The sequence below is a fragment of the Halichoerus grypus genome, chromosome 4 (assembly GCF_964656455.1).
Source record: "Halichoerus grypus chromosome 4, mHalGry1.hap1.1, whole genome shotgun sequence".
NCBI classification, from domain to species: Eukaryota; Metazoa; Chordata; class Mammalia; order Carnivora; family Phocidae; genus Halichoerus; species Halichoerus grypus.
Window position 1 is genome coordinate 109566028 of NC_135715.1, and position 26162 is coordinate 109592189.

The 26162-nt window shown below is 38.0% G+C and overlaps 1 protein-coding gene across 2 annotated transcripts in view; it reads left to right on the forward strand.

Moving 5' to 3' along the window:
* ARHGAP15 (Rho GTPase activating protein 15) overlaps positions 1-26162 on the forward strand; it is a 599115-nt gene that overhangs the window by 524266 nt on the left and 48687 nt on the right. For both annotated transcript variants that reach the window (XM_036090857.1, XM_036090859.2), the window contains exon 13: positions 15106-15211. In XM_036090857.1, the coding sequence (XP_035946750.1) occupies positions 15106-15211 (106 nt within the window). The remainder of the gene's footprint in view (positions 1-15105; positions 15212-26162) is intronic.

Below are 26162 nucleotides of genomic sequence, written 5' to 3' on the forward strand. Positions count from 1 at the left end.
AAGAGAAGTCTTGTTTAGTAACTCTTCAGTGCAATGTTCCAATAATGGTGTTTGCTAGCAAATGCCAGAACTGAATAGCACCAGTCACTATTTTAAATGATCATCGTATGTCCCCAGAGCTTTCACCTGAACTGTGAAGAGAGGACCACTCTTGGTCTGAGAATGAAATAGAAGCCAAAGAGAAATCATCAAATGGTGCCTTCTGAGTTTTGGGTCCAAACCAAATAGATACTTAGTTTTGCTTATAATGTCTCTATTTTTGAGTTACAAATTTTGATTCATCACTCGGTAGGCTTACATAAGCCTTCCAGTAAACTTTTCAAGAAAGCAGTGCTATTATAAATCTCTGCATGGATGAGAATGTCTTTCTGTTGTTTTAGCATGCAAAATATAATATGAGTGTGCACACAGTTTGGGACCACAATTTTCCCCCTATAAACAGTAGATACTGCTTTGTTTTACTTTAGAATTTAGGGAAATAAGTCTTGGGAAAGCCTGGATGTTTACTTATTTTGTCTTTTTTTTGTTCGAATATTTGTAGGATTATACTTGATCTTTATCACTTCAAAGTTTTGCCAAAATCCATCAAGATAGTGTCTATACTCAGTAATGTTTTCTTAGAATCTAGCCATCATTTTAAAGACTGAGGTAGTTTTTTTATTCACAGAATTTTGTTTAAATTTTGTCCTTGATTACTGTATATTTTTCAAATGTTCTGGTTTCTCCCTCAAGTGTTCTTATAAATCATAGATAATCTCTCAATTCTCTGACTTCCAACAAGTCTTTTTTCCTATCATTTTTTATGTTTCCACATACTGGGGAAGCTTCTCTATTTTGTTATCTGTATCACTGACCTAATTTTTCTGCAATTTAAAAAAATTCTTTAGCATTTTTAGTTTTCTCACTGTCTTTCCTCACTATCTCCTTACCATCTTATCCTAGTATCTTTCCATCTTACCCTATTCTCTCCTTATGGCTTGCTGCCTCTTTTCATTAGAATCTTTGATGTTTCAAATTCTACTGAAGATGTTAAATGGTTTCTTATTTGTCTCATGGACATTGTGAAAGTTCTGCACTTCTGAGCATTGTTCCCTTATCCAAAATGGGTGTTTTTAAAGGTCATGCATTGTTGCAAACTTTGTTGTGTTTACTCATCTCAAAAGGTCAAAATATAACCAACACTTGTGCATATTGCCTTTTACCCTCTGCTTCAGTTTGAGTCAAATCCTTGTCTTGGAGCTATACTCAGATGACAAACTGATAATCATAGCTCTTATATTAAATCTTACCTAGCATATTTAGTATCTTATGGCCCTACCATCCTGATATTGAATTTTCCCCCACTATATTCCTTAACCCACTACACTCTGAGAGATGAAATACAGAAATAAAACATTAGAATTCCAAGAATTAATTTCTAACAGATTTTTTTGCCAGCCTCCATCCCTCCTATATTTTACATCTGGGACGGCAGTTTCTATCGTGATGTGTGCCATTATTAGAGCATCCTTTCTGCCTTCCACCCTCAAGCTCTCAGTTCTCTTATGAAAACTGCTATCTCCAAATTATTACAGGGCAAAAAGAAGTCCTAATCTATAATTAGAGTGGGGAGAGCACTGGTGAGAAAGGAAAGAGGGAAAATCACACTACTCAAAGGCATTAGCTTTGTAGAAAAGAGAGTGCTGCTGGCGGGGGGGCCGGGGGAGACTCGTGGGTGGCTCAGGTGTTTGAGTGTCCAGCTCTGATCTCAGCTCAGGTCTTGATCTCAAGATCATGAGTTCAGGCCCTGCATGGGGCTCCATGCTGGGCATGGAGTCTACTAAAAAAAAAAAAAAAAAGAGAGAGAGAGAAGAAGAAGAAGAAGAAAGAGGGCTACCCAGTGTTTTAGGTTGGCGTAGACCTTGAAACTGATTTTGAAATTGGACAGTTGAAGAAAGATAAGGATATTTCTATCTGTTTCCAGAAAGTCAAGCTCTCTGATTCAATAGCCCCATAGCACGGATGGTCCCAGCACTGGCATTTTCCAATTAAATTTAATCTGTCTTGAAGGAAATTATTCTTAATTCTTTGACACCATGTCGATCATCAGTTCCTGTTTATTTCAAGAATTCTAGTCTATTTTCTTTGTATCAAACACAGTGACAGGTTTCAAGAGGTGGTTAGGTGTTGCCAAGCAGATCCCACTTTAAAAACCAAGAGTCAAGATTTGCATCACCTCTTTTTAGAGGACATCACATTGAAAGTTTGCATTCAAATTCTCCCTTGGAGTGTGACCTCTGCCTATAACTTCTTCTTTACATTTGCGTCTTTACCTGGAAATGGTAACAGGTCTGAGAGGAGGATATTTATTTTTAGTCCTGCCATTTGCAAGGCCCTTTGAACTTCTAAAAAGATGCTTAGAATCACAAAATGTAAATCAATCATTTATCATAGTGACAGATTTCAAAGTCTTATTTTTCCATTTGGGGAATTTTTTTTCTATTATCTAAATTACACCTTGGTTCTTTATAAAAAGAGTTTTGGACTTTACACCATAGAAAAAAGAAGTTTCTATTGGCTTGAATTGCTGGTAAGGTGGTGTGCGAATGGCCTCCAGTTATACATTTGCAGAGGAAATATCATCCAGATGCTCAAGTCAGCCTTTTCTTGGCAGACAACTAAGAACCACACGAAAACGGAGTCTAAAATCTTTAACAAAGGAATTCCACATTCTTTTACCTTTGGAATGGACATTAATTAAAAGAAACAGTCGTATCCCCTGTGATCAGAGTTTAACTAGTATTAATCAGAGTTCACCACACAATTAACACTTTGAACTGATTAGCAAATGGAAATCATAGCAAGAAATTTTGAGGTTAGATTAGCGAGTGGACGTATCCTCTTACCCAACTCACGGTACCTCGTCTTTTAAAAGAAAAGAAAAATTAAGCACTCCAGTCATAAAGAACTGGGCAGATTTTGTTTTTGGTGAGGTGTTTGCCGTTACATATTGCACATAATGTATGGCACTGTTAGGAGGAAAAAATTGGAGTCAAAGTGGCTGGAAAGTTAGGTCTGCTCTGTAGCACTGTGAGATTGTTGACATCTGCCGAGGTTGGAGCGCTCAGTAAGCAGGAAATGGGGTGTCACTCTGAGTGGTAGTTTACCATTATCCTGGCATCCTAATGAAGTGTCTGCAGTGCACAGAGCTTCTGGATGGCATCTTAACGCACGGCTAAGCAAAAGCACTTCTCTCCCTGTCACTGTCATCCATCTGCCTGCACCCTACTGTAGCCAATGGGATGGAACCATGCTACAATGTGCTATAAGCCATTTAGAGTTGCACATTGCATAATCAGTCCCATCAAATATGTAAAAAATGGCTATTATTGGTGATTTTCCTCAAACTCTGGCACCTGGAGTTTGATACATTAAAGTTAAACTTTCCGAGTGCTGTTTATGCTATTAATTCCACTTTCCCTTTACTATCTAAATGGGAATGAGTTGCATCCTCATTGTCTTAAGTCCTGTTAATGGATTGAAAGAGTTGTATGAATATTCATTAAAAACTTCACTGTACATCACACTTGGTGAATTCATCAATTTACAATATAATGGAATGGTCATTTTCTTCGAGATAACCATTTTTAAGAAAAGGACAAAGAATAAATCAAGTCAAATCACAGATTGGTTGTTTTCATCTTAGAGCACATTGTTTAGTTTGCAGTGACTGTTTGAGGTCTTTCAATAGATTTCTTTAAAGACACAGTGCATTTCATCAAGTACGTTTACATTTTTAAGCTAGTTTTGTCAAAACCAATGATTAATTTTGGTGCTTTAACATCACCTCCGATGAAATTCAAATACAGCAGAAAGGGGGGTGTCCGTTATCAGGTGGCATAAGTAGAGTAAGGTGTGTGTAATCCTCCGGAAACTTCTAGATAGATCCTGTATGGTCCTCCAGACATGGCTGCAAAGCAGCTGGGCTCTCATGGCAAGAACTGAAGTGGTAAGTTGGCCACACAAAGTTGAGAAGGAGCTTTCTGTAACAGGCAGGGGCAACAGGAATCTGCCAAATTGGGGGTGGGGGAGTGGGGTTAGATAAACAAGAGGGCATAACAGAGTTCGGTTGCATCAGGAATTTTTTTCACAGACATTAAAACTATGGTAAACATAACAGCGGGGAGGCTTGCTCTGCAGCACAGTGGGAAGCTTAAAGCGTCTGCCCGCACTGTGCCTGGCTCGAACCACTGCTAGAAGTCTCCGACTTTCATTAGCACTCAACGATTCACCCAGTTCCCCAGAAAAGGAGAAAAATCCAAGCGGCAAAACCCCTGGCTAATTATTGTAAACGCTCCCAGGTTACAGTATTTTGGGGGCAATAATGACAGGAAAATGTTAAACTAGAACAAAAGAGTCATTCTGAAATAGAAGAATAAAAAGCTGGTCTGTTGTTTGTTTGAAATCAGTGTAGCCTTTTATCTGATTGGTAAGGTGGTGTGTTGGAATATTGGACCACCCCTTTACAATGACATTTTAGATGACTAAACCAAAGTGCGTGCAACTCATTTTGAGAAGTAAAAGTACAGGTTAATCTCTCTAATGACCTTCTCCAACCACCCCCTCCCACAAGCCGCACCCAAATTTATGCAAGCATGTCTCACAGGTCCCTGAAACTGAAACTGTTTCCTTTGGGAGAAATGTGTAATAATACAAAAACTAATGTGTGACCAAATGTAACCAGGGCGGCAAACTAATGCACATCCCTGCAAAATCCTGTACATCAGCTTAAAGCTTTTATCCCATCTCTTCACAAGCAGAGTTAGTTGAGAAAAAAAAAAATTTTTTTGTATCAAAGGGACAGTGGTCTGCTATTGATACCCATAAACATGTAAAATGGTAATTTTTTTAATGGAATGATAGGTGTTTATTTTTGCTAAATCCAGCCTTGGGAATCTGGTTTCTTCATTCATATCCCCCCAGCTGCTGTCAGCATTACAACACATCGGCTTTCCTTCATGTGCGAATATTTCTCCAGAACTCATTTGCAAAAGAGTCTAAGCAATATTAAAACACCACATCCAAACCTCTTTTAAACACACAAAGAAATGGGAAACACATCAGAACTAGACCATTGAGAAAATCCTTCTTTCAAATTTACTGTTTGCTTCACATGCTGGTATAAAATATCCCACAAAGTCCCGTTTGTGATCCATTTGAAACAATCTTGATTTGCTTAAATTGTCACATTCTTCTTGCACATTTCTTCCTAAATGCAAAAATGGCAAGGAATTCTTCTCCCTCTTCATTATAAAAGTGCAGAATTTCTGGCTTGTTTATTCCTAATGGAACACTTGAGAAAGAAGAAAATATATAAATATCTCTTTCAGAAGATTAGTTGTCTCAATCTTTTTAAAAGAGAGGATTTGCTCATTTCTTCCCCATGGTAAACAACTTGGGCTTTTCGCTGTAATTTTCCATTGTCAAATTAATGCATTTCACTTTACTGACTTGGTCCCATGGTTCTAAAACATTGCACCTTTTAATATCCTTATTTCTTCTGTAAAATATATTAACGTGTATCATTAAGACACAGACAAGGATAGAACCTAAAATCCTTTTTACACAAATTTGTTGGAGAAAACTTCTACTCCATTGTAACTTACTAAAACAAAGTCTGAAAAAACTCACCATGCAACAAAATAAAAGTATATTTTACTCCCCATGAGACCACATTTCCAAGCTAAGGATTTCAAGCAAGAAATGCCATAAGTGTTTTGAGTATTTCAAATCAAGCACCAGAAATTTTGTCAGATCTACTGGTAAATATTCTATTGACAAGGTCAGGAACAGAGCAAAATCTGGCCACCAAGACAGAAAAGAGAATAAGCATTTAAAACAACAACAAAAACAACAACAAAAGTAGACAGTTTATCAACTTCAATTTCTAAAAGTACTGTGCAGTCCCTTTACAGAATGTGGAGCAGTCTCCTAACTATAATGAAAGTATGTCCATATGTTCACCTACCATATATATAGTTCTTCAAAAATTATATTAAGGATATTAATGAAAAAATGGCTAATATTTTCAAGAAACTATAAAGAGAGAGAGAGAGAGATGGAGAGCAAAGCAAGCTGTGGCAAAAAAAAAACCTGGGCTCAGCAGCTTTCTGGGGGAAATGGTGAAATGTGACTATGTGATTTATAATGAGAAAAGGTATCTACAACATACAATTTTCTACCTAGCTGCAAATAATAATTCATAGTGATGTCCCTTCCAGATAAAAGACCTTTGCTATGTAGGACCCATGTGGTAAAATGATCATGATAAATGTCAGACCAGTGCAGGTAACAGCTTTACAAACCATTAAGATTAGCTGGCTCTTTTTTCCGATGATAACAGTAACCATGCTGTGACTCTATGTGGTAATAATATCTCAGTCCTGATAAATGCCAGAGCCAAGCAGAGGTGTTTATCATTCCCAGTTCAGAAATGCTGACTAAAGTTACCACATGTTGCCTGTTTTCTTCTTCTACAATAGTCTCACAATTAAAAAAAAAAAAAAGCTGAATCATAAAATTATTTTATTCCCCATTTCTTAAAGGATTTTCATGCTTGTGCTATTAACTCTCCCCTGTTCTCAGTGTCACTGTGTGGTCATGTCAAATGGGCTGGCTGGAAAAAACAGTTCACCATACTAACCACTATCTCCTCTTCAGAGGTCTTCTGCTCAAAATGAATAGTTATGGATATGCTTTTAAATATATATATATATATATATATATATATATATATATATATATATATACACATACATATATTTTAACCTAAAAGACAGGGGAAAGTATTTCTTAGTTCATATGTTACTTAACTGTGTGACAGATCCTAGTTGTTTTTAAGTGAGATTTTTAAAATCCCCTATAAATTTAATTTATCTACCAATGGAAGGAGGTAGACACATATTAAAAACTTCAAATCTAGAAAAGTATTTGTAGGATTTCTACCCTCATGAAAATATACAAAGATAATGCTTCATATAAATAGCTACTTGAATACTTGAAAAGGATTACTGGTTTATGATTAGAAAGATGTCAAATGACTCAAAAAGGTAATTCCTGGTTTTTTTTAAAGCTTGTAAAGGCAGATATGCTTGAATAAGTATAGTTTAAAGAAAATGCTCACAGGAGAACTGAATTTCAAAGAAATAAACTAGTGAGCTTTATTTTCTCAGCACAGACTAACACCTGAGGATGAATTAGTATCATTTGTAAGTTACAGAAATACACTTGGCCACCATGACACCTCCAGAATTACTTTGGAAACAAAAAATTCCAGGGAGGACAATACAATCATGCTTTTCCCGTAAAGATTACTACTGGGGTGTCAGCCATTGCTTTAGTCTTCAATTCAGACAAAGAGGGGCAATGCTAAAATTGAGGAAGAGGGGTTTAAGAGACATTATTGGGTTGGTGAATTTTAGGAAATGCTTCATCCCGAAACTGGTTGCACCAAAGCAATCAGGCCCTTTTTAAAAAGTTACTATTCAGGGCACCTGGGTGGTTCAGTCATTAAGTGTCTGCCTTCGGCTCAAGTCATGATCCCAGGGTCCTGGGATCGAGCCCCACATGGGGCTGTCTGCCCAGCAGGAAGCCTGCTTCCCCCTCTCCCACTCCCCCTGCTTGTGTTCCCTCTCTCGCTCTCTCTTGTCAAATAAATAAATAAAATCTTTAAAAAAAAAAGTTACTATTGAAACTTGAATACTTTTTCCAAAATATTCCTCCCTCAATGTGAGGTCAGTGCCTTTGAAGTCCCTAGACTAACATGGATACAGTCACATGAAAAAGAAAAAGGGGTTTTTATTTTATTACTTTCCTGAAAGTATTGGGGGAATGTTAAGAATATATAAAGAAGTTAAGAATAATAATTCTAAGGCCTTCAGAAAATGATTAAATAAAATTTTACAGTTGCTGATTTAGTATTAAGTACATTTCTCAGTTATTGTGAATCTTTTTGGTTTAATGAGCTAACACGTCAGAAGCATTTTGAGTTTAACAATCAACTTAGAGGATCCCTTCAGTCGGAAGAAACATATAAACTTCACTGATACCTGTATTATGATATGACTTAAATTTAAATATCTCTACTGACATATTTTGTGTTGTATCTGGCCCCTTGGATTGTCAAATGACAGAAGACAGGGATCAACGTTGTATCTGCCTCAGGTTGCACATAGCTCTTAGGTAATATTTTGTCTTCAACCATGTATACATGTATGTGTTCAAAACTCTAAAAAATTATTTCAGAACTAGTTTTTTTCTTTTAATTTTATAATTAATTTCTTTAATTTTCTAATTGTTCATTGCCAGAGAGTAGGAGTAGAGGTGGAAAGAAATCGAGGTTGCACTTAACAAGATTAGGCTTGTTCCTAACAGCATGCTCTGAATGGCCTGCCTCCTCTTGTGCAAGGATCAGAAATGGCCTCCGGAAATGACGCTAGCCATTATGCTGAAGCTTTCCTCCCCAGTTAGGGAACCCATGGACTTATGGCAATCAATTGGCCATAGTATTTTCATTACTGACATTTATTAGCTATGGAGAGTTATTTCATCTTTACAATTCTTCGTAAAAGCCTTCTTTATTCAAAAATCAGACAAAATATTAACATCTCCTAGAAGGAGAAACTGAGAATACGAGTGTGCCAGTGAGGTGATTCATTCTAATGCTCGGGGGATTCACGCTAGAGAAAGAAAGAGGTCTTATCTGAGTCAAGTAGATTCAGTTCCTACCCTATCTTTCCTGCCCTGAAAGCTACATACCTCTGTTCTCATTTTGAACTGTTTTGACGTAGATTATCAACACCTAAAGTCAAGTTTACCAGGAATCTGCAGGCATTGAGAATATGCCTTTCTTTTAATTAAATATAAAATAAGGCTTTTCTGATTTAGAGGGGAATGAGGAATGTGGTGGGGTGGAATCTTGAAAAATTGTGAATTGCCAACCACAGGTTAACCTGAAGGCCGTGGTTATTCCTAGTTTATGATACAGGGACACCTCTATTTATGATACACTATACCTACTTATGAATTATGACCAAACACTCTTTGATAATGGACTGTACTCTATGTATTTACAAAGCTATCACAGATTGTGGGCTGTTCCTGTTTATAGGGAAGGGTACTGAAGATTTAAATTTATGGCTTCATATGATTTTGGAAACAGCCTTGAACTATGAGTAATCATGTGCCAGGGTTGATAGAGAGGATGATTCAAAAGAAAGATTTTAATGACAAGAGGACTTACATTTAATGAACACTCACTATCTGTGCATTGATGTGCTCTGAAATGTTTAATTCTACAAACAGTCTTATGAGGTATGAGCTTTCAGGGTTTTTAAGGCATGGGAAGCATCAGGAGTTCAAGCAACATATCATATGTTGCCCAAATCATAGAGCAGAATAAGAATTCTCACCTAGTTCTTTCAGACTCCTTCATGATATATGACTTCTCTTATTTTATAACATGAGTTTGAAGTATATGTCTATTTGCATTTATTTATGAATCCTGAATTTGCCCCCAGTTGTTTCTCCCTAAAGTAAATGTAAGTTATTTAAAGAAATGTATCAGGTAATTGTCATGACTTGGATGATTCCTCAACATCTAACTCAAGTTTTACAATTGAAGGCATATCCTCAAAGACTCATATTCAGTTGTAGGGTACAATAACAAATAAAGTGTTATCTGAAGATATTCATTCCTCCTATAAGCCAGGGCAGTCTCTACCTAAATTCTGAAATGGTCATGATACAAAAAAGTATAAATCGAATAGAAACTCAATTGCTTTCTTCCAAATATGGCCCTAAAGTATAAGTGACTACCATTTTTTCATACAGGATGCATTATACATCCCAGAATAACGTTCAGAAGCAGAACAGCTGTGATATTGCTGACCTTTTTAACCAACTGGGCCACCCAGGCGTCCTTATGCTGACCTTTTTAAAACAAAGGGGTGCAGTTGTCCTTTAAGAATTACAGATAAATAGAATGAATAGTACTACCAATATATTGGCTGTTGCAAGAATTTGGTCTTCTCTTCCTCTGGGTGAACCTACATAACAAAGAAGAATTAATTTTGGAAGATGACTTAACATGTGGCTATAAATAAGTTAAGAATAATAAATGCATGGGTGATAAAGCCAGAAAAGTGTCCAGGGGTCACCAGGTCCAGAGTGCACTGCACTGCACAGAACTCTTTCCATCGTTATGTAACTTTATCTTATCTCTTTGCAGAAAAGGCATTTGGTTGTAAATGTCCTTGTTTTAGTAGCAACATTTCATGCAGACAAATGTAAATGTAACTATCGTAAACTGTATTTTTAAAAAATGTGTCCTCAAAACCATGAATCAAGGCAAAACTATAAAGCCATATCCTTATCATAACATTAAAGGCTATTTCACATCATATAAGAGCTGTTGCTTCCCTAAGTAGCCTGGAGTTGTTTTTGAAGAAGCTCATTTACACAGAGTTTGGTGTAGTTTGAGAATACGGGGCCAAGTAGGCGTGGGATAGGCATTAGGATGATCATTTACTATTTAAATAATATACATGTCCATTATGTGTATTTTTACATAGACGTTCTTTGCCACCCAATGGTGGCCAAAACGAAGCACTACGGAAAGATTCTGTATGCAGTTAGAGCTGCACAGCTTAGAGACTGGTAAGGAGATTGGGATATGGGTAGAGAACTAAAACAAAGGTATTGAAAAGCATAGGGTAGATACAAAAATAGGTCATAAAGGAATGAGGTTAGAAGCAAAAGTGAGAGAAAGGGAGAAGAATTGTGGAGTTTCTTATTACTGGAAAGATTTTGTGTAAGTCTCACAATTTACCTAAGAGATTCTCTACTTCTCCGTGTAGAAAAAGTTCTCCCCCTCCCTTAGGTCATAATGTAAGAAAGTCAGAGATATCTCAGTGTCTTCTCAAAACTCTCAATACTTCACAATAATGAGAAACCATATGCTGACTGAGAAATATTAATAGAAAATGCTGTCTTTCAGATGCTCACTGAATCAATTGAAGACAGTTGACACATCTTTAGTAAGCTGTATATGAATCTTAGCTCATTAACCAGTCCTGTATTATGTATGAGGATTCCAATTCCTTATATGACACATCAATAAACCAGATCTGAAAAGGTGTCATTTCGATTTTAATGTATCCAATTGTATTTTTGATGTTCCTCCACTTAGAAGTGTTTGTGTTATTTCCTGATTTTACAGGCTATGGAAGAAGGGGTGTGGTATTGATTTGAATGGGTAACCATTGCTCTCCTATAACCTTTTCAGGATTATTCAGAACAAGATATTTTTCTGATTATGTTGTAAGGAAAGTAAATTTCTCTTCCTTAATAATCTTTCAGCTTTCTCTGAACCATTGTTCAGTTCCCCCTTCGGTACTGAAATATAACTTAGCCACAAACTTGTATGTACCACTATTCAACTGTGCAATTTCTCAAGTATGTGTGAAACTAGAGAAAGAGAGGAAAAAATATTCTTATAAAAGAGCCTTCATGTAGAATATTCCTTATAAGCAGATATGGGAACCACCATATACTTTTATAAGGATTCTTAAATGTAACTGAACTGCTTACCAATCACATCAGCAGTCTCTGGTGATCACAAAGTATCTAGTGTATTGTGAAATATCAGGCTACCATAACAATTGGATTGTCACCCATGGGCACCAGCTCAGTTCCAGTTTTGGCAACGACATTTGGAATGGTCACTGCAACCAGACAGAATGCTCATTGCTCAGAATAAAAGGTGAACCAGACCCAGCATGGGCCTCAAAAAAGGTGAGGGTGAAAAAGGGGTGAATATTTATAGAGTACTTACTTTTTACTGGTCATTGTGCTAGGTACATTACATACTATCTTGTTTAATCCATAAAACTGGCCTTTGAGATATTATTCAAAGAAAGTGAGAATCTTGTCCAAGACCACACAGCTAATAAAAAGCTGTTACAGAATTCAAACCAAGGTCTGTGTATTCCAATCCATGTTCATGTCTTTCATTTGTTCTCTAATTCTTTCTTCATTCACTTAACCCGCTATATGCCAGGATAAAAGCTGTCTCGCTTTATAGGAAAACTCCCAGCTAAGTGGGAGAATTTGTCAGGCATTCAAGCCATAGAAATACCATGCAGAATGTTGTATAATTAGAATGTCCTAAGTGCAATGCAACGCAGAAGAGAGCAAAGGGACTCTGTCTAGAGAAGTTCATAGTTCTTTTACCTAATGGTTAAACAGGACTTATTAAAGTTTTAATTCCTGCTCAAGCACCATGGCAGTGACCTTGTGAATTCAAATATTTCCAGTTAAGCAACCTCCAACGTTTCTTAAACCAGAGTCATATGTTCCCTAAAACTGAGGTTTGCTGGATGTAGCCATTTAGACCACTCTCCACTTACTGTTTCTCAAACTTAATTTATGGCTACTACCTCTGTAATCCCCAGTGTCAACTGATCCCTTTTTTGGAAGCTCTGACATTGATCTGACCATTACTATGGCGAGAGCTTTCAGTGAAATTAGGAAGGTTTCCTCTCCTTTCCCAACATCATCTTGATTGCTTGAACCAAGGGGTTTACCAGCTCCTCAGGTAAATTATAGTACTAGCATCAGGCCAAACTATGCAGAATGTATCCACCTTGTGAATACATAAACGTGTGAATATGTATTTGTATATGGATTTGCATAGATATATATGTATATATATCTATATACTTATATATAATAAGTGGTGTGTTGTATTAGCTTCAGATGACTAGATACAAAGTATCCGAGTATCCCTAGGAGCTTTGCACTGGACATCCTATACCAATTTCACTCTCATCTTTATTGAGTTGTTTTACTTACTTTTCTGAGTTTGTTATATCCCATAGTATCCAACAGGTCCTATGAAGCATCACATTGTCTTACCATCATTAAGCTACAAAGGGGCTTTCTGCCCTTTTGACAGAAAGATTTTATCTGCTGTTTGCTATGATATTGCAACTGGCTTTCCTTTTTCTTTCTCTTTCTTTTTTTTTTAAATTTCTCTCTCTCTCTTTCTCCACCCCCTTTGTCTCTTTCATTTACAGTTGTCCAATCCATATTATGTTGGAACTCTTCTAAGAATAACTGCAATTTTGAAAGCTCTAACTGTGGGAGGCATTATTTATAGGCCTTTGTGGTTTTGGGAGGAAGAAGAAAAGTTTCCAAGGCAGAGTTCTACTAGGAAGACTGCCCCCCCACTCCACTTTAGCAAAATACCATCTTTTGCAGGATATTTTCCTATAATTCCTTATTAAAAGTTCCTTCTACAACAGTGTATTTAAAAACTGCCGGTTTCTGAACTAACTTTTTCTTGCCCCACTATGTAAAGTTTATATACCTAATAACAGGTGATAATGAATTGGGCTTTTGGGAGCACATTGCATTAGGAATCAGGCTTTAGTATCAGAGACTCATCTTCAAAGGCTTCGGTACACTCTGGCTGATTTTCTTACAGTAAAGAAACTCAGAGACAGAGAGTACAGGACTGGTCAGACTGCCCCACAGATTCAGAGAAGCTCCTTTCAGCTGTGCATTCACTCCACATCCAGATGGATGGCACACCATTCCATCTATATTCTGGGGAACAGAAAGGTGAAGAGGCTAAAAAGCTAAATTAGCTCCCTGCACATGGCCTCACCAGAAGTTCCATCTATCACTTTGACCAAAGGCTCATTGGCCAGATGTGGTCACATGGTCCCTCCGCCCACCAAGGAGGCTGGGAAATGACCTCTTTTAGCCAAGTACATTGCCATCCCCTCAACAATGCATTGTCTTGCTAAGGAAGAAGAGAATGAATATTGGGTGGGTGTGTACCTTACATATTACCCACATATATTGTCTTTTCCAACAGTGACCTCTTAAAGATCACCACGAGCTCTGTGCTAGAGGTCAGAGATAGAATATAGAAAGGAAAGGTACCTAAATCAATGTGTATGAAGTGTTTAAGTTCAATAAATAATTACAGTTCTAAGTTCTGGTTAAAATTATGGTGAGAAGAATTCTCTAGGTGCTAAGTAAATCAATTCTTATTATGCCATCCATGCCCATAAAGGACAAAAGAAACAAAATGAGGGAAAGCAATCTATGTGGTATGTAGTTTTAAACAACTTCTTATTTTTTTTAAATGTATATGACTAGGTATTACTTTTTCAATTTTTATTTTTTGCACTTTTTTATTTTATAGCAAAAACAAAATGTGTTAGGGAGAAAAGATAGCATGAAGTAATAAAAAAGATTACTTCCCCTTCCACAAAATCAAGTGAACAATAGAATATTGGTAATTGAATCACACTGTGTGTCTTCATCTGTCCGTTACTTTTGCTACTACAACAAATTATCATAAACTCATTGGCTTCAGACAACATGAATTTTTTATCTTACATTCCTGGACGTCAGAAGTCTGAAATCATCTTCACTGGCGGAAATCGAGGTGTTGGTAGCCCTGTGCTCCTTCTGGGGTCTCTCTTTCCTTGCCTCTTCCAGTTATTAGAGGCTGTCTTCACTTCTGAACCCATGGCCCTTCATCACATAGCCATTTATCCTCCTGTTTCCATCGCCACAGTCATCTTTTCTCTCTAACTCTGATACTCCTGCTTTTCTCTTAACCACCTTTGTGATTATACTGGCCCCACTCAGATAATCCAGAATAATCACCCCATCTCAGACTTCCTAATTGAATCACATCGGCAAAGTCCCTATTCACAGGTTTCAGAGATTAGGGTATGGACATCTTTGGAAAGTCATTCTTCATGTTACCACATCTTATAAAAGAGTAAAGCATTTATAAAACTGATTCAGTACCTGATCTTAACAAGATGATGTCAAAGCCACACTGTTGCTGTTTCATATTACTGTAATTTACATCAGAGTCCAAATAAAGAAACTTAATGATAATGATGTTGAATATACTTATTCTCTTTGGCTGCTGATTAGGACTTTAAGTTACTAAGTCTTTGTCCAAAATTCTCCTAAGAAAATTCCCTCATGCAATTATGAAATCTCCTTCTTTTCTAACTTTTATTTATTTTTTTCCAGAAAAGCAAGACTACAACACAAGAATTGAAACTATAAAGTCTCTTGTGCAAAACCTCCCTCCACCAAATCGTGACACCATGAAAATCCTGTTTGGACATCTAACTAAGTAAGTTGTAAGGGTTTCTCGTTGTGTCATCATATTCTCATTTCTTACATAAGCAGGTATTTAATTTCAAATCTCTAAGACAAGATTTTCCAAATGCATCTATCTCAAATTTTCCCCTTAGCCAATCTAAGTGTTCCTACAGAAGCTGGAGAATATACTAGAGGTAGGAAGGAGAACCTACAAAAGGAACTTCTAAAATAAGTTATTTTTTCTGGTCTTTTCAACAAATAGATATTTGCTGATTCATTGTCATAACCTGACCCAGAGCCCTAGGATAGACCATCTTTATTTCATTACCTAGTATAAGGGAAGAGCATGAAATAATTCAGACATGAGTGCAAAACATAGCTTCATCATGTACAAAGTGCTAGGACCACAAATAAGTTACTTACACTGTTTGAAATTCACTTTGCTCGTCTGTAAAATGTTGATTCAGATTGATAAGGTGCTATCCATGTAAAAAGCTAAGAGAAGAGAATGAAGGTAGAAAAAAAACAAGTGTAAAAGCCCAGAGGTCCACAGAACTTGATGTACTTGAAAAACAGAAAGCAGGCCAGGATGGCTAAACTTAACGAACTAGGGGTGGTGGGGTTTGGAGTTAAGGTCATAGCCGTTAGACTGACTGCTGTCAGATCACACAGGTTCTTGTGGGCCTCACCGAGAGCTTTGGATTGTATTCTAAGTACAATTACAAACCATAAAGAGTGCTAAATTGAAGGAGTATAAAAGATCACTCTGGCTGCCATGTGGAGAATGGATTGCAAAATGGAAGCAGGGAGACCTACCTGTAAGGTGGCAACCATAGTGGTCCAGATGAGTGGTAATGATAGCTTATGTGGAGTCCTTAAAGAGAGAGATTGGTGATGGGTCAGGTTGGATCTGCTGCTGGTCAGAATGCAGTTGGAAAAGGAAAGGAGAATTCAAGTGTGCCCCTTAGGGTTTGGGCTTAGGCAAGTGAAGAAATGGTAGTACGACACAGATGGGTTGAATAGGAAGAGCAGACTGGAAAGTTCCATTTTGGACGTGTTAGGTTTGAAATGACTGTTACTCATTTGTTCTCTGTTAACACCTTCTTCAGATAAGTCAGAGTGCAATGCACGTGATGAGGTTTTGGCTTTCACCATATACCTATAGTAATGTTGAATCCTGATAGAGTGTCACATAGATTGGACAGTTTTGTTTTTGTGAGATTGAATCTCCTTAATCACCCATTCCTTGGGTTGAGTCATTCCTACAGATTATTGAATTAATCCATTACATGATTTTTAACTGTGAATTTAATACATGTAATTGCACACAAAAAACTTAAGCATCAGTGGTGCATGTAGATTAAAAAGTGAAATTTGCCTACTGATTACTCTTAGCCTTCTGAACAGAAATAACAAACATTTTTGTGTATATGTGTATACACATATAAACATATGTGTATATGACTGTTATTATGTTAAAGTTTATCATACTGAACATATTGTTCTGCAATATTTTGCAACTCATGGACAGTCTTCTATTTCATTAGACAGACTTATGTGATTCTCACTAATAATGACATAGTCTTCCATAGTATGGGTAGTCCATAATTGGCTTAATCAGTCACTGCATTAGGGAACATGATTTAATCTAATCCATCATATTAGTTTCTTTATTTTACCCCAGAGGAGAACCTGTGCCAAAGTTCAAACCATCCTTTATTGCTAGAATATCCCTTCTTATCACCTCCACATACTGGCCATAAGGGGAAACCCAGTGTGGCTTAGTGAAAGGATCTTGGATGGGCTTTAAGGAAATAGAGAGCTCTAGAGTCAAATCCTTATTCTATACTTTACTCTTCTTATGATCTCAAGAACATAAAATTGGATTAAATAATATCAACCATACCTTGTGGTCATGAGAATTAAATGAGATAATGCATATAAAATGCCTGGCACAAGGTAAGCATTCCTCAAATGTAAATTCTTTTCCCTTAGGATCCAGACATATCATGAAAGGGGTTTCAAGTTACAAGTAAATACTGGAGTGCTTATGCCAGTAACTTTAACTGGACAAAGTCATAAAACAAATGGAAAAGTATACTCTTTAATGCTATGCAATACCTAGTCTTGGAGATCTTGGGAAATATCCATTACTCGGTCTCAATTATTCCTTTTTTTCCCCCAGCTGAACGAACAGCTATAAAATGAAGAAACTTAGAGTCAGCTAAATCCTCCTTTGAAAAAAATAAAACACACAGATGAAAATCCATCCAATTAAAAACCTTGGAAGGATGAGAATCCTCCACCTTTATGCCACACCATCCCATTATTATATCACCTTCACAGCATTCACATTATAAGATTTTTCATTATAAATGAAGAGAAAAGTGTTATTTGCTAGTCACCAATCTTTCTTGAGTGGTGTGACCATATTCCGCCCTGCACTGATTTATAAACTGGGTTTAATTATGCATAAGTGTGTGCACATGATTATATCTTGTTAATCATTTTTTGCTAAGTTTTAATAAACAGCCAATCGTGGCATGTCGTGAAAGCCTGAGAAGACTAAATAAGAAGATTATTTAATAGGAATTTTAAAATATTCATGTTTGAAAGAATCATTAGAATGTTTTCCTTAGTCCTGATGCATTTGGTAGTTCTTCAGAAAATCTACCATCAACACTTGTGTGTAGTGTTTATTTCAAATTGTTGCAAATATATATATTTTGAAGTTTGTTTAGTGAGGGTCAGGGAATGTAATGAAGTGCCAAAAATTCCACTTGACCTATGTACTCTGTAGCCAAGAGAAGAGAACTCCATTTTTTGCGCAGCACTGAATTAAACGTTCCCTTGAAAGCAGAGCTTTCTACCAACTACCAACTGAGGAAGCTTAATACAGTACAATTGGACTACAAGGTGGATGCCAGTCCTGTCTGCAAAAGCCAGAAGTTTTAAAGGGTTGTGATTACATTAAGCATAAGATTACACAACGGCTGAACCTGCTGAATAGTCTCAGAGTCCAGCGTCCTCATTCTTGATCAAACTCAAGGTCAAGTTCTATGCTTCTGCTGTGCTAAAATGAGACCAGAAATTCAGAATAAGCTATCATCTCAAAATGCCATCAACCAGAAACCTTTATTAATAGCCACTTTCACAAATTGACATTACAGTGATAAGTCCTGTAAGGTCCTGTAGTACCTTCTGAATCATCACATAAATGGCAAGTTCTATCTCTACAAAATATGTGTCAAGTGCATTTTCCTTTAGCCTGCTTCTTTGGAAAGTCAGGGAGGCAAAGTGAAGATGAAGTTAATGAAGAAGGAGGACCTAGAAAGATAAGATTTAGTTGCTGATGGGCTGTAGTTGGAGATTAAAAGCCAGGCAAAGAAGTTACATAAGCAATAGAGAACCATTGAAACTTTATTTATGGGACACTTGTATAATGTGCTCAGTGTTTATGAAAGTAGTCCAACAACAGAGTGTAGGGTGAACAAGATAGAAGGAGAAAAGAACCCAAGAGGCCACATGGGAGTTGTGGTTGGATTAGAGTGATGAACATCAAATGGAAAGACATGGCCTAAATCTTGAGAATTTTCAGAGGAAAATTCCACACAATTTTTATTTCTCTCATTTCTTTATCCCCATATCCCATCAGCCATGGAGTTAAGTCTCAGGTTTCAATGCTAGGTGATTGTGAAAATAGTCCCTCTGACAACAACAACAACAACAACAACAATAATAATAATAAAGCAAAAGGAGATATTGTGTAGAAGGGTGCACCCTTTTTCTCTATTTTGCAAATATAGAGAAAGAGGAAGATGAGGTTATTGAAAACTAATTAAATAGGATGAATCCCATTTTGTCAGATGTATATTGAATCAAGCCCTTTATATGCTGCCAGGTAGGATGTACCAACCAGCATGGTAGGAAAGCCATATAGGTAATATATTTCAAGAATAAAAACCTTTCAAATCTTCATGTCTTTTGAGCCAGTCATCTTAAGTAATGAGGGAGGCAGTTTACGCAGACAAAATTACTTATGACAGTCGTATTTGCACTGGTAAAAACTTGGAAACAACCTAAGTGTCCAGTGATAGGGGAAGGTTATATAGAACATGACACATCATATCAGCTTAGTGAAATGTAGTTCATGGATAATTGTTTTTTTTTCTTAATTTGGAGATAAATTAAAGTCAGGGATACAATATCTTATGTACTCAAAAAGAGTATAAGCATGTGGGAAATTTGTGCATCTAGAAAAGACTAAAATTTTTGTTGAGATGTTAATATTTCTTTCTTATAGTCATTAAGTTCTGAGAGTTTTTCTTCCCCATGTGTTGCTTTTTCTCTCCTAATAATGGTATAGAAGGCAATATTGAGGTTAAGAAAACAGGTAAAGAGAGCAGGCTTTGGAGTAGGCAGATCTGAATGTGAGTCTTGGCTCTGCCACTTATGGAAGGTGTAACTTTGAACAAATAACCTCTAAGCTTTCATTTTCTCATCTGCAAAATGGAGATCATAATAGAACCTATTTCTCTGGTGAGGAGTAAATGAATAGTGTTTTTAAAGAGTCTCACACAGTACCTATCACTTATTATGTTCTAGATAAACTTTATACATCAGCATGTATCATTTTTATAGGGAGAGAAAAAGAAGATAATTTTTTAATAAAATAAATGTAGGGAGAATTGTAAAAGCTGGGTTGCCAAATTTCCTGGCTTCCAGAAAATGTTTTATCTCACCACAGAATCTTTTTCCAAAACCTGAGTCCCTGCACTGGCCTGACTCAGCCAGTTTCCCCTAGTCCCAGGGAGGCTGATTTCACCTGTTTGACCAACCATATGACATCCCACACCATGCCAAATCCCTTGTGAAATGCCCAGACCAACTCTACCTGTCCTTAACTCTCCATCTGCCTGATTTGCATCTTGTCCCATGTTCACAGATCAGACTATTTTTACCTTCGAAGTGATAGCTTGCTAAGATCAGCTACTCTACCTTAAGTCTTAGGCCCGGTGTGAGGAGGCTGGAGAAAGGGCACAGGGCTTCTCTGCTTCTTGTCCAGAGCCTCCCCTGTTACAGCAGTTTCCTAAGGACAGATCTCTTGCCTTGTAGTCTTACTTAGCATAAGATTCTCACAGTGAGGGTGCCTGGGTGGCTCAGTCAGTCAAGGGTCTGCCTTCGACTCGGGTCGTGATCCCAGAGTCCTGGGATCGGGCCCTGCATCGGGCTCCCTGCTTGGCAAGGAGCCTGCTTCTCCCTCCCCCACTCTCCCTGCTTGTGTTCCCTCTCTCGCTGTGTCTCTGTCTGTCAAATAAATAAAATCTTTAAAAAAAAAAAAAAAAAAAAGATTCTCACAGTGAGAATTTCCTGCCAGACAGCACAAGCACACTGGCTTCGTGGGAGCCTGGTAAGTGAGACAGGTTGAAGCCGATAGGGCCTTATCCTGTGCCTCAAACAGCCTGTGTAAACACTATTAGAATACTATCAACTACGTATCTACCTGATATGTAGCACTGATCTTTGGAAGTTCTGGCATTCCTATTGTTATTACTCTGAGAAAGGTGTTCTGGCTGTGGCTGCAGTCTTTCCCCACATTTTTATTTCCAGGATAAAAATCATACATGAAACGCACAGCAAATTTAGAAATAAATACAAAAAGTATTCCCGCCAAGCTAAATTGAACTCATTAGCCGGATTAACTTTGTGGCTTGAGTTTTGGAAGCCAAAACAATCTCACATTTTTGAGTGGGGCAGGACATGAAAGAACATTCCATTCCCATGTAGGGTATACATTGTTCAGAGAAAGTCAAAATGTCTTAGAAATGGGTGGCTGTTAGAGATGACTAATTGTCATTCACTGGTTTTCAAAAATAGCTTTGGAAGAATATATTTGCTGCAGACTTTAGATGCAAATAAATATTCTTATAGGAGACTTGCACTTTGTAAAATAGGTTGAAAAGAAAGCTAAAAAATCTTCCCTGTTGCACTGACTCTAAGAAAATCGCCCAGCTGTTCATAGAATTCCAAGGTGAAGGAATGATATGGCTGAATAGACAAATCTCATGGAAGCATGCCAGTTGAATGCCTTGTTGAAAGGCTAAACTGTTGAGCTATGGCTATTTTGTGAGAGTAAACTGATATTTAAAGCTTCTCTGTGGTCTTCATGGGTGTTAAATAAAATATTCTACAAGAACATGTCAGAGGCAACTCAAATGATGATGACCTAGAAATTGTATGAGGAAACAATGGTGAGGAAATAATTCATCCACCTTGACTATAAAATGGCATGGTGAGCATTTCTGATATTTGGGGGGGGAGGAGGGGCAGGGAATGACACATGGCCAAAGAATGAACTTGATAGCCCACGAGCTCTTGCCCCTCTCTCTGGTCTTCAAGACCAATGGCTGGTGAAGCTCTCTGCCTCCCATCAGGCCTCCGAGTGCTCAGCTCTGGTGTGCTTTGGAGCAGGCTATGTTTTTCTGTGCTGTCTTCTGGCACTCCACCCTTTTTCTGTACACTTTGGTCGCTCACCCAACCATAATACCTGATAGCCAACGACTTGCAGGCCATGGGTATTTTTACTGGAAAATGAGGAACCTGTACAAATTGTTATTTTCTTTTTTCTCTCTTTTTTCCTTTTTTTTTTTTTTTTTCCTGAGGGACAAGGGCTGCAAGTCGTTTGAAATAAGCCAGAAGCCTAATAGCTCCTTTGCTTGTGTATTTGAAATGGCACCCTAATCACTTTGAAGAGCTAATGTACTTCCTATGGGCCTGAAATTTCTCAACTGGACTCCCGTGGCAGAATTTGGCCTGGTAGTTAAGAAAATTAATTACTCTGATCGTGAGGATGAAGCAATAGTTCCCAACTCCCTGTAGTAATCATTAAAATGTCATCTACTTAGGAGACATCTTGGCACAGGATTTATAAGGTTTGTGAGCTGGGGACTAAGGTTCAATGATCCTTCCAGTGGTGGATCCTTGTTTTGGAGGAAGGCTTTGGGAGATAAGGTTTTTAAGACAGCAGGGAAATTATTACTTTAGATCTTTTAATTTAACATTTGAATGGTAACATTAGCCACTGAATAATAGGAAACAAACAAAACTTAAAATGACTACTGCTCATTTGTCACTGGGTTCTCTGTGGTTAGTGGTAGTCCACCCCATGCGGGTATTTCCCTCATAAGAGGTAAATTTTTTAAGTTGTCCCATCCTTCTCCACTATGAAACTTGGCCTTTTACCTAATGGAAGGAACCAGGGATCTGGAATCAGAAGACATAGGCTCAAGTCCCAACCTCAGCCCTTAGAAACTACAACATTAAGAAAAGCTTTTAATGTCTTTAAACCTTCCCTTTCGATCGTGTGTGAAATAGGTCAAATAAATTCACACTTAGGAAAATGTTTGTCAGCTGTGAAATCCTGTCTATTCCTTTAGGAAGTCTTAAATACATTCCCACTATATTCCAGGCACTGGACTGGATCATAGGTTGGCCAAGTATGGCCTGCCCTTGAGCTACATACAGCTTGCTGCCTGTTTTTGTTAATAAAGTTTTATTGAAACACACACACACCCATATGTTTATGTATTGCCAATGGCTGTTTTCATGCTACAATGGCAAGAGTTAAATAGTTGTGACAAGTTGCACAGGCCAAAAATATTTACTATCTGACCCTTTACAGAAAAAGTTTGATGGCCCCTCAACTCAATGCTAGAGGCATAAGGAGGACTCCTACCCTCACTTCTCCTATGGTCTCCTGGCATAGATAAATTAGTAAACAATTGCAATAAATACGGTGCAAAGTTGCAAGACGCTGTGAGAGCCCCAACCAGGAGCTGGAATTTAGCCTAGAGAAACCAAAGAATGCCTCCCAGAGGAGATGGAACAGGCTATCTTTAAAGATGTTGTTTTGGCAGACAGCACAAGCAGAGACCAGGTACAAAGACGTGTGGAGGAGGAGAACTATGGTGTGGTGAAGAAAGAGCGAATCCTCTGGCATGATTGGAGGATTAGCAAGTATAAAAGAAGTAGCAGAACGTAAGCCTAGAATGTAGTGAGCTAGAGCTAACCATGAAAGACCTTTCACAGGCTTTGTTGAGGAATTTGAAATTCATTCTTTAGACATTAGGTAAATCATGGAAGGGTCAGAAGCAGGGAGATAAGATGATGGGATTTCTATTTATAAAGATCACAGTCTTTGGAAGGGTGAAGGATAGCCTGTAGGAGGGCAACACTAGAGATAGTGAAACCAGTCATGAGGGTACAAGCTAGAGATCCCAAACTAAGGAGGTGATGGGAGGAACAAGGACGTGGGATGGATGCAAGAGGCACAGAGGAGGTAGATTCAATAGGACATGCTCACCAAAGGTATGCAAGAGGTTAGGAAGAAGAGGAGTCCCAAGTTATGGACTAGCTTGAGTGGTGATACCCTCAACTCACATAGAGGAAAAGCATAAAATTAGAGGTATGAAAGAAGTTGGAAGTTTGGGGATGTGATGTGGGATTCTTGATAGTTCACTAGCGAATTCCATTTGAGGATAAGCAATATCTGTTGGGAATGCAGGAAAGGTAATTGGGATCTAGGTATGAATTTAGGAGTTATCAATTTAAAGGTGGAATGGGGTAAGGTCATGAATAACCCCCAAGGGACAGTGTGAAGCCAGAAGAGAGCTGAGGACAGATTCCTGGGGTTGTCTAACATTGAAAGAGTGGTCAGAGGAAGACGCTGGAGTGAGAGTCTGAGAATGGCACACATGGTGATAGAAAATTTGGCAAGAGCAGAGGTCTTATGTTTTTTGGCTGAGATTATTACTTCTACACAGGGGGGCTAGTAAATTCTCGTGGTAACGGGACATCAGGCAGAAATTCTGGTAATGAGCAGCTACTGTTCTATCCTTCATCGTTTGCTTCTTGAGAAATCACAGGAATAAATATAATAACCGAGCAGGAAAAAAATGTTATTCTATAGCATAATGAGGTCCTGAAAAATACTGATAAAGATGGAAATTATAAAGAACTGAACAGGTGCCCTCTGCCATTAGATCATAGGTTCTAGGAGGGTAGGAATTTGTGTCACTTTGATTCCTGCTATATCCCCAGAGCTTAGTACAGTGTCCCAAACATTATAGATCCTCAGTCATTTTTGTTGAACGTGACTTCACAGAATAAGAAGATAATAATCTAATAGCCAGTAATGGTTCCAGTTGGCACCTTGATATAGTTCAGACTAGAACCAGGGAATATTCCATATTGAGAGTATTGGTTAGTAAGCTGTTCCTGTCAGGTTTCTCTCTCCTCACCTGATATTTATCTTTTCATCATGATGAAGAGAAAAGCAGCTGTAATTGCAAGAGAAACAATATTAATATTAAGATTGCATGTTAAGAGACCCTGAGTACAATGAATGAGTGGTCAAAGAGGCTTCCCCTGCTGAGGGAGCCTTGGTTAGGGAATGTGTGAGTGCCCACCAGTGTTGGAGCCTGTGAGGTAAATTCGCTGGCGTCCAAGGTGAGTTGCCAGTGCTTCTGATTTCTTAATTGTCTGGGATTTGTAACAGATCTTGGAATAGAAAAACTTCATTTCACATCTCCTGTCATGGCTTCCACTATGAAACTAAAGAATCTCTATCACTCCTGTCTCCTATGAACCCACCCTGACCATCGCTGCTTCCAGATCCAATCTTGACTTCCTACCACCTGGAATTATTGAGCATTAGGTGAAGCAAACGAACACAATGATCTTGATTACAAAAATTTGCCCTCTGCTCTTCAGTATATAAAAAATTTGATTCTCCTGTTTAACGGAGCAGAAACACAGCAAACTTCAAAGTGGAAGGGGGGAAAAAAAATCAACCAGACCTCAAGTCACCTGATTTCCAGTCCACTAGACCACACTCTGCTTTCTTGCCAATACCAATACTCGATTGTGTTTCCAGGGAAGAAGGAATGGTAAAACAAAGAGTGAGAAAGACCAGCCAACTATGATAGAGGCACAGGCCTATCCCTTGAATTCCCTTTTTTTAATTGAACACCAGCTATAATCCCAGCTCTTTAAATAAAATTACCTAACTAATTAGTAAATTGACATATTTATATAAGGGGTTTTCTGGCTATCTGTTCTCTCTCTCTCCTTCCCTCTCTCCCTCTCTCCCTCTCTCTCTGTCTCCCTGTAACACATTGCTTTGCACCCAAAAAGCACCAGGGAAACTTTGATTTCTGGGGTTCTTTTTAGAAACAAGTTCCAAATCCACGTTCATTAAGGCTGCGTGTGTGTGTGTGTGTGTGTGTGTGTGCATGTGTGTGTGTGTGTCTACGCACCCTTAGAGAAAGCATGTTTTTTAAAAGGCAACGATGGTTCTGCCTTTTACCACCTTCTTTCTCCTCTTTAAATGGAAAGCACTGAACCCAGATGCCCAACCACGGAAGATATTCTTCCAGAAGCAGCATCTGGCTTCCTGGCAAGCCCTACAGGCGAGTTGTTTGGGGAGCTTTGCAGTTGTCTCTCGGTCTGTCACGTGTATCAGAGACCGTGGCCTCTCTGGCTGGCATGTCCAGACAGCTGCCAATTCCTTTCAGTTCACCTTTAATTCTGAGAATGAGTTCCCTCATTTTCATTTCTTACCGGACCTATTTTTTTTCTCCCCACTGCCCATATGAACTCTAGGACAAGATGCATTTCTCATTGCTGCCTGCCTGTCAACTTCCTTTGCAGGCCTCTGTCTTTTGAACCCGAGTGAAATTCTCAGCCATTTAGTACTACATTCAAAGAGGTGACTTTAAATAATATTTCTTAGCCATTTCTTGTCAGCATAGCTCCTTGTAAACTGTGGGGTCGTTCCCTGAAAAAAAGAAAAGCAAAACATTCCATTGGAGTAATTTATTCTGGTCTGTACACAAGACATGAAAGTATTCTTGACATTTGTGTATTATTTAGTTAAATCATATTGGCTCCCCACATCCTTGTCACACCATGAACAAAAGAGC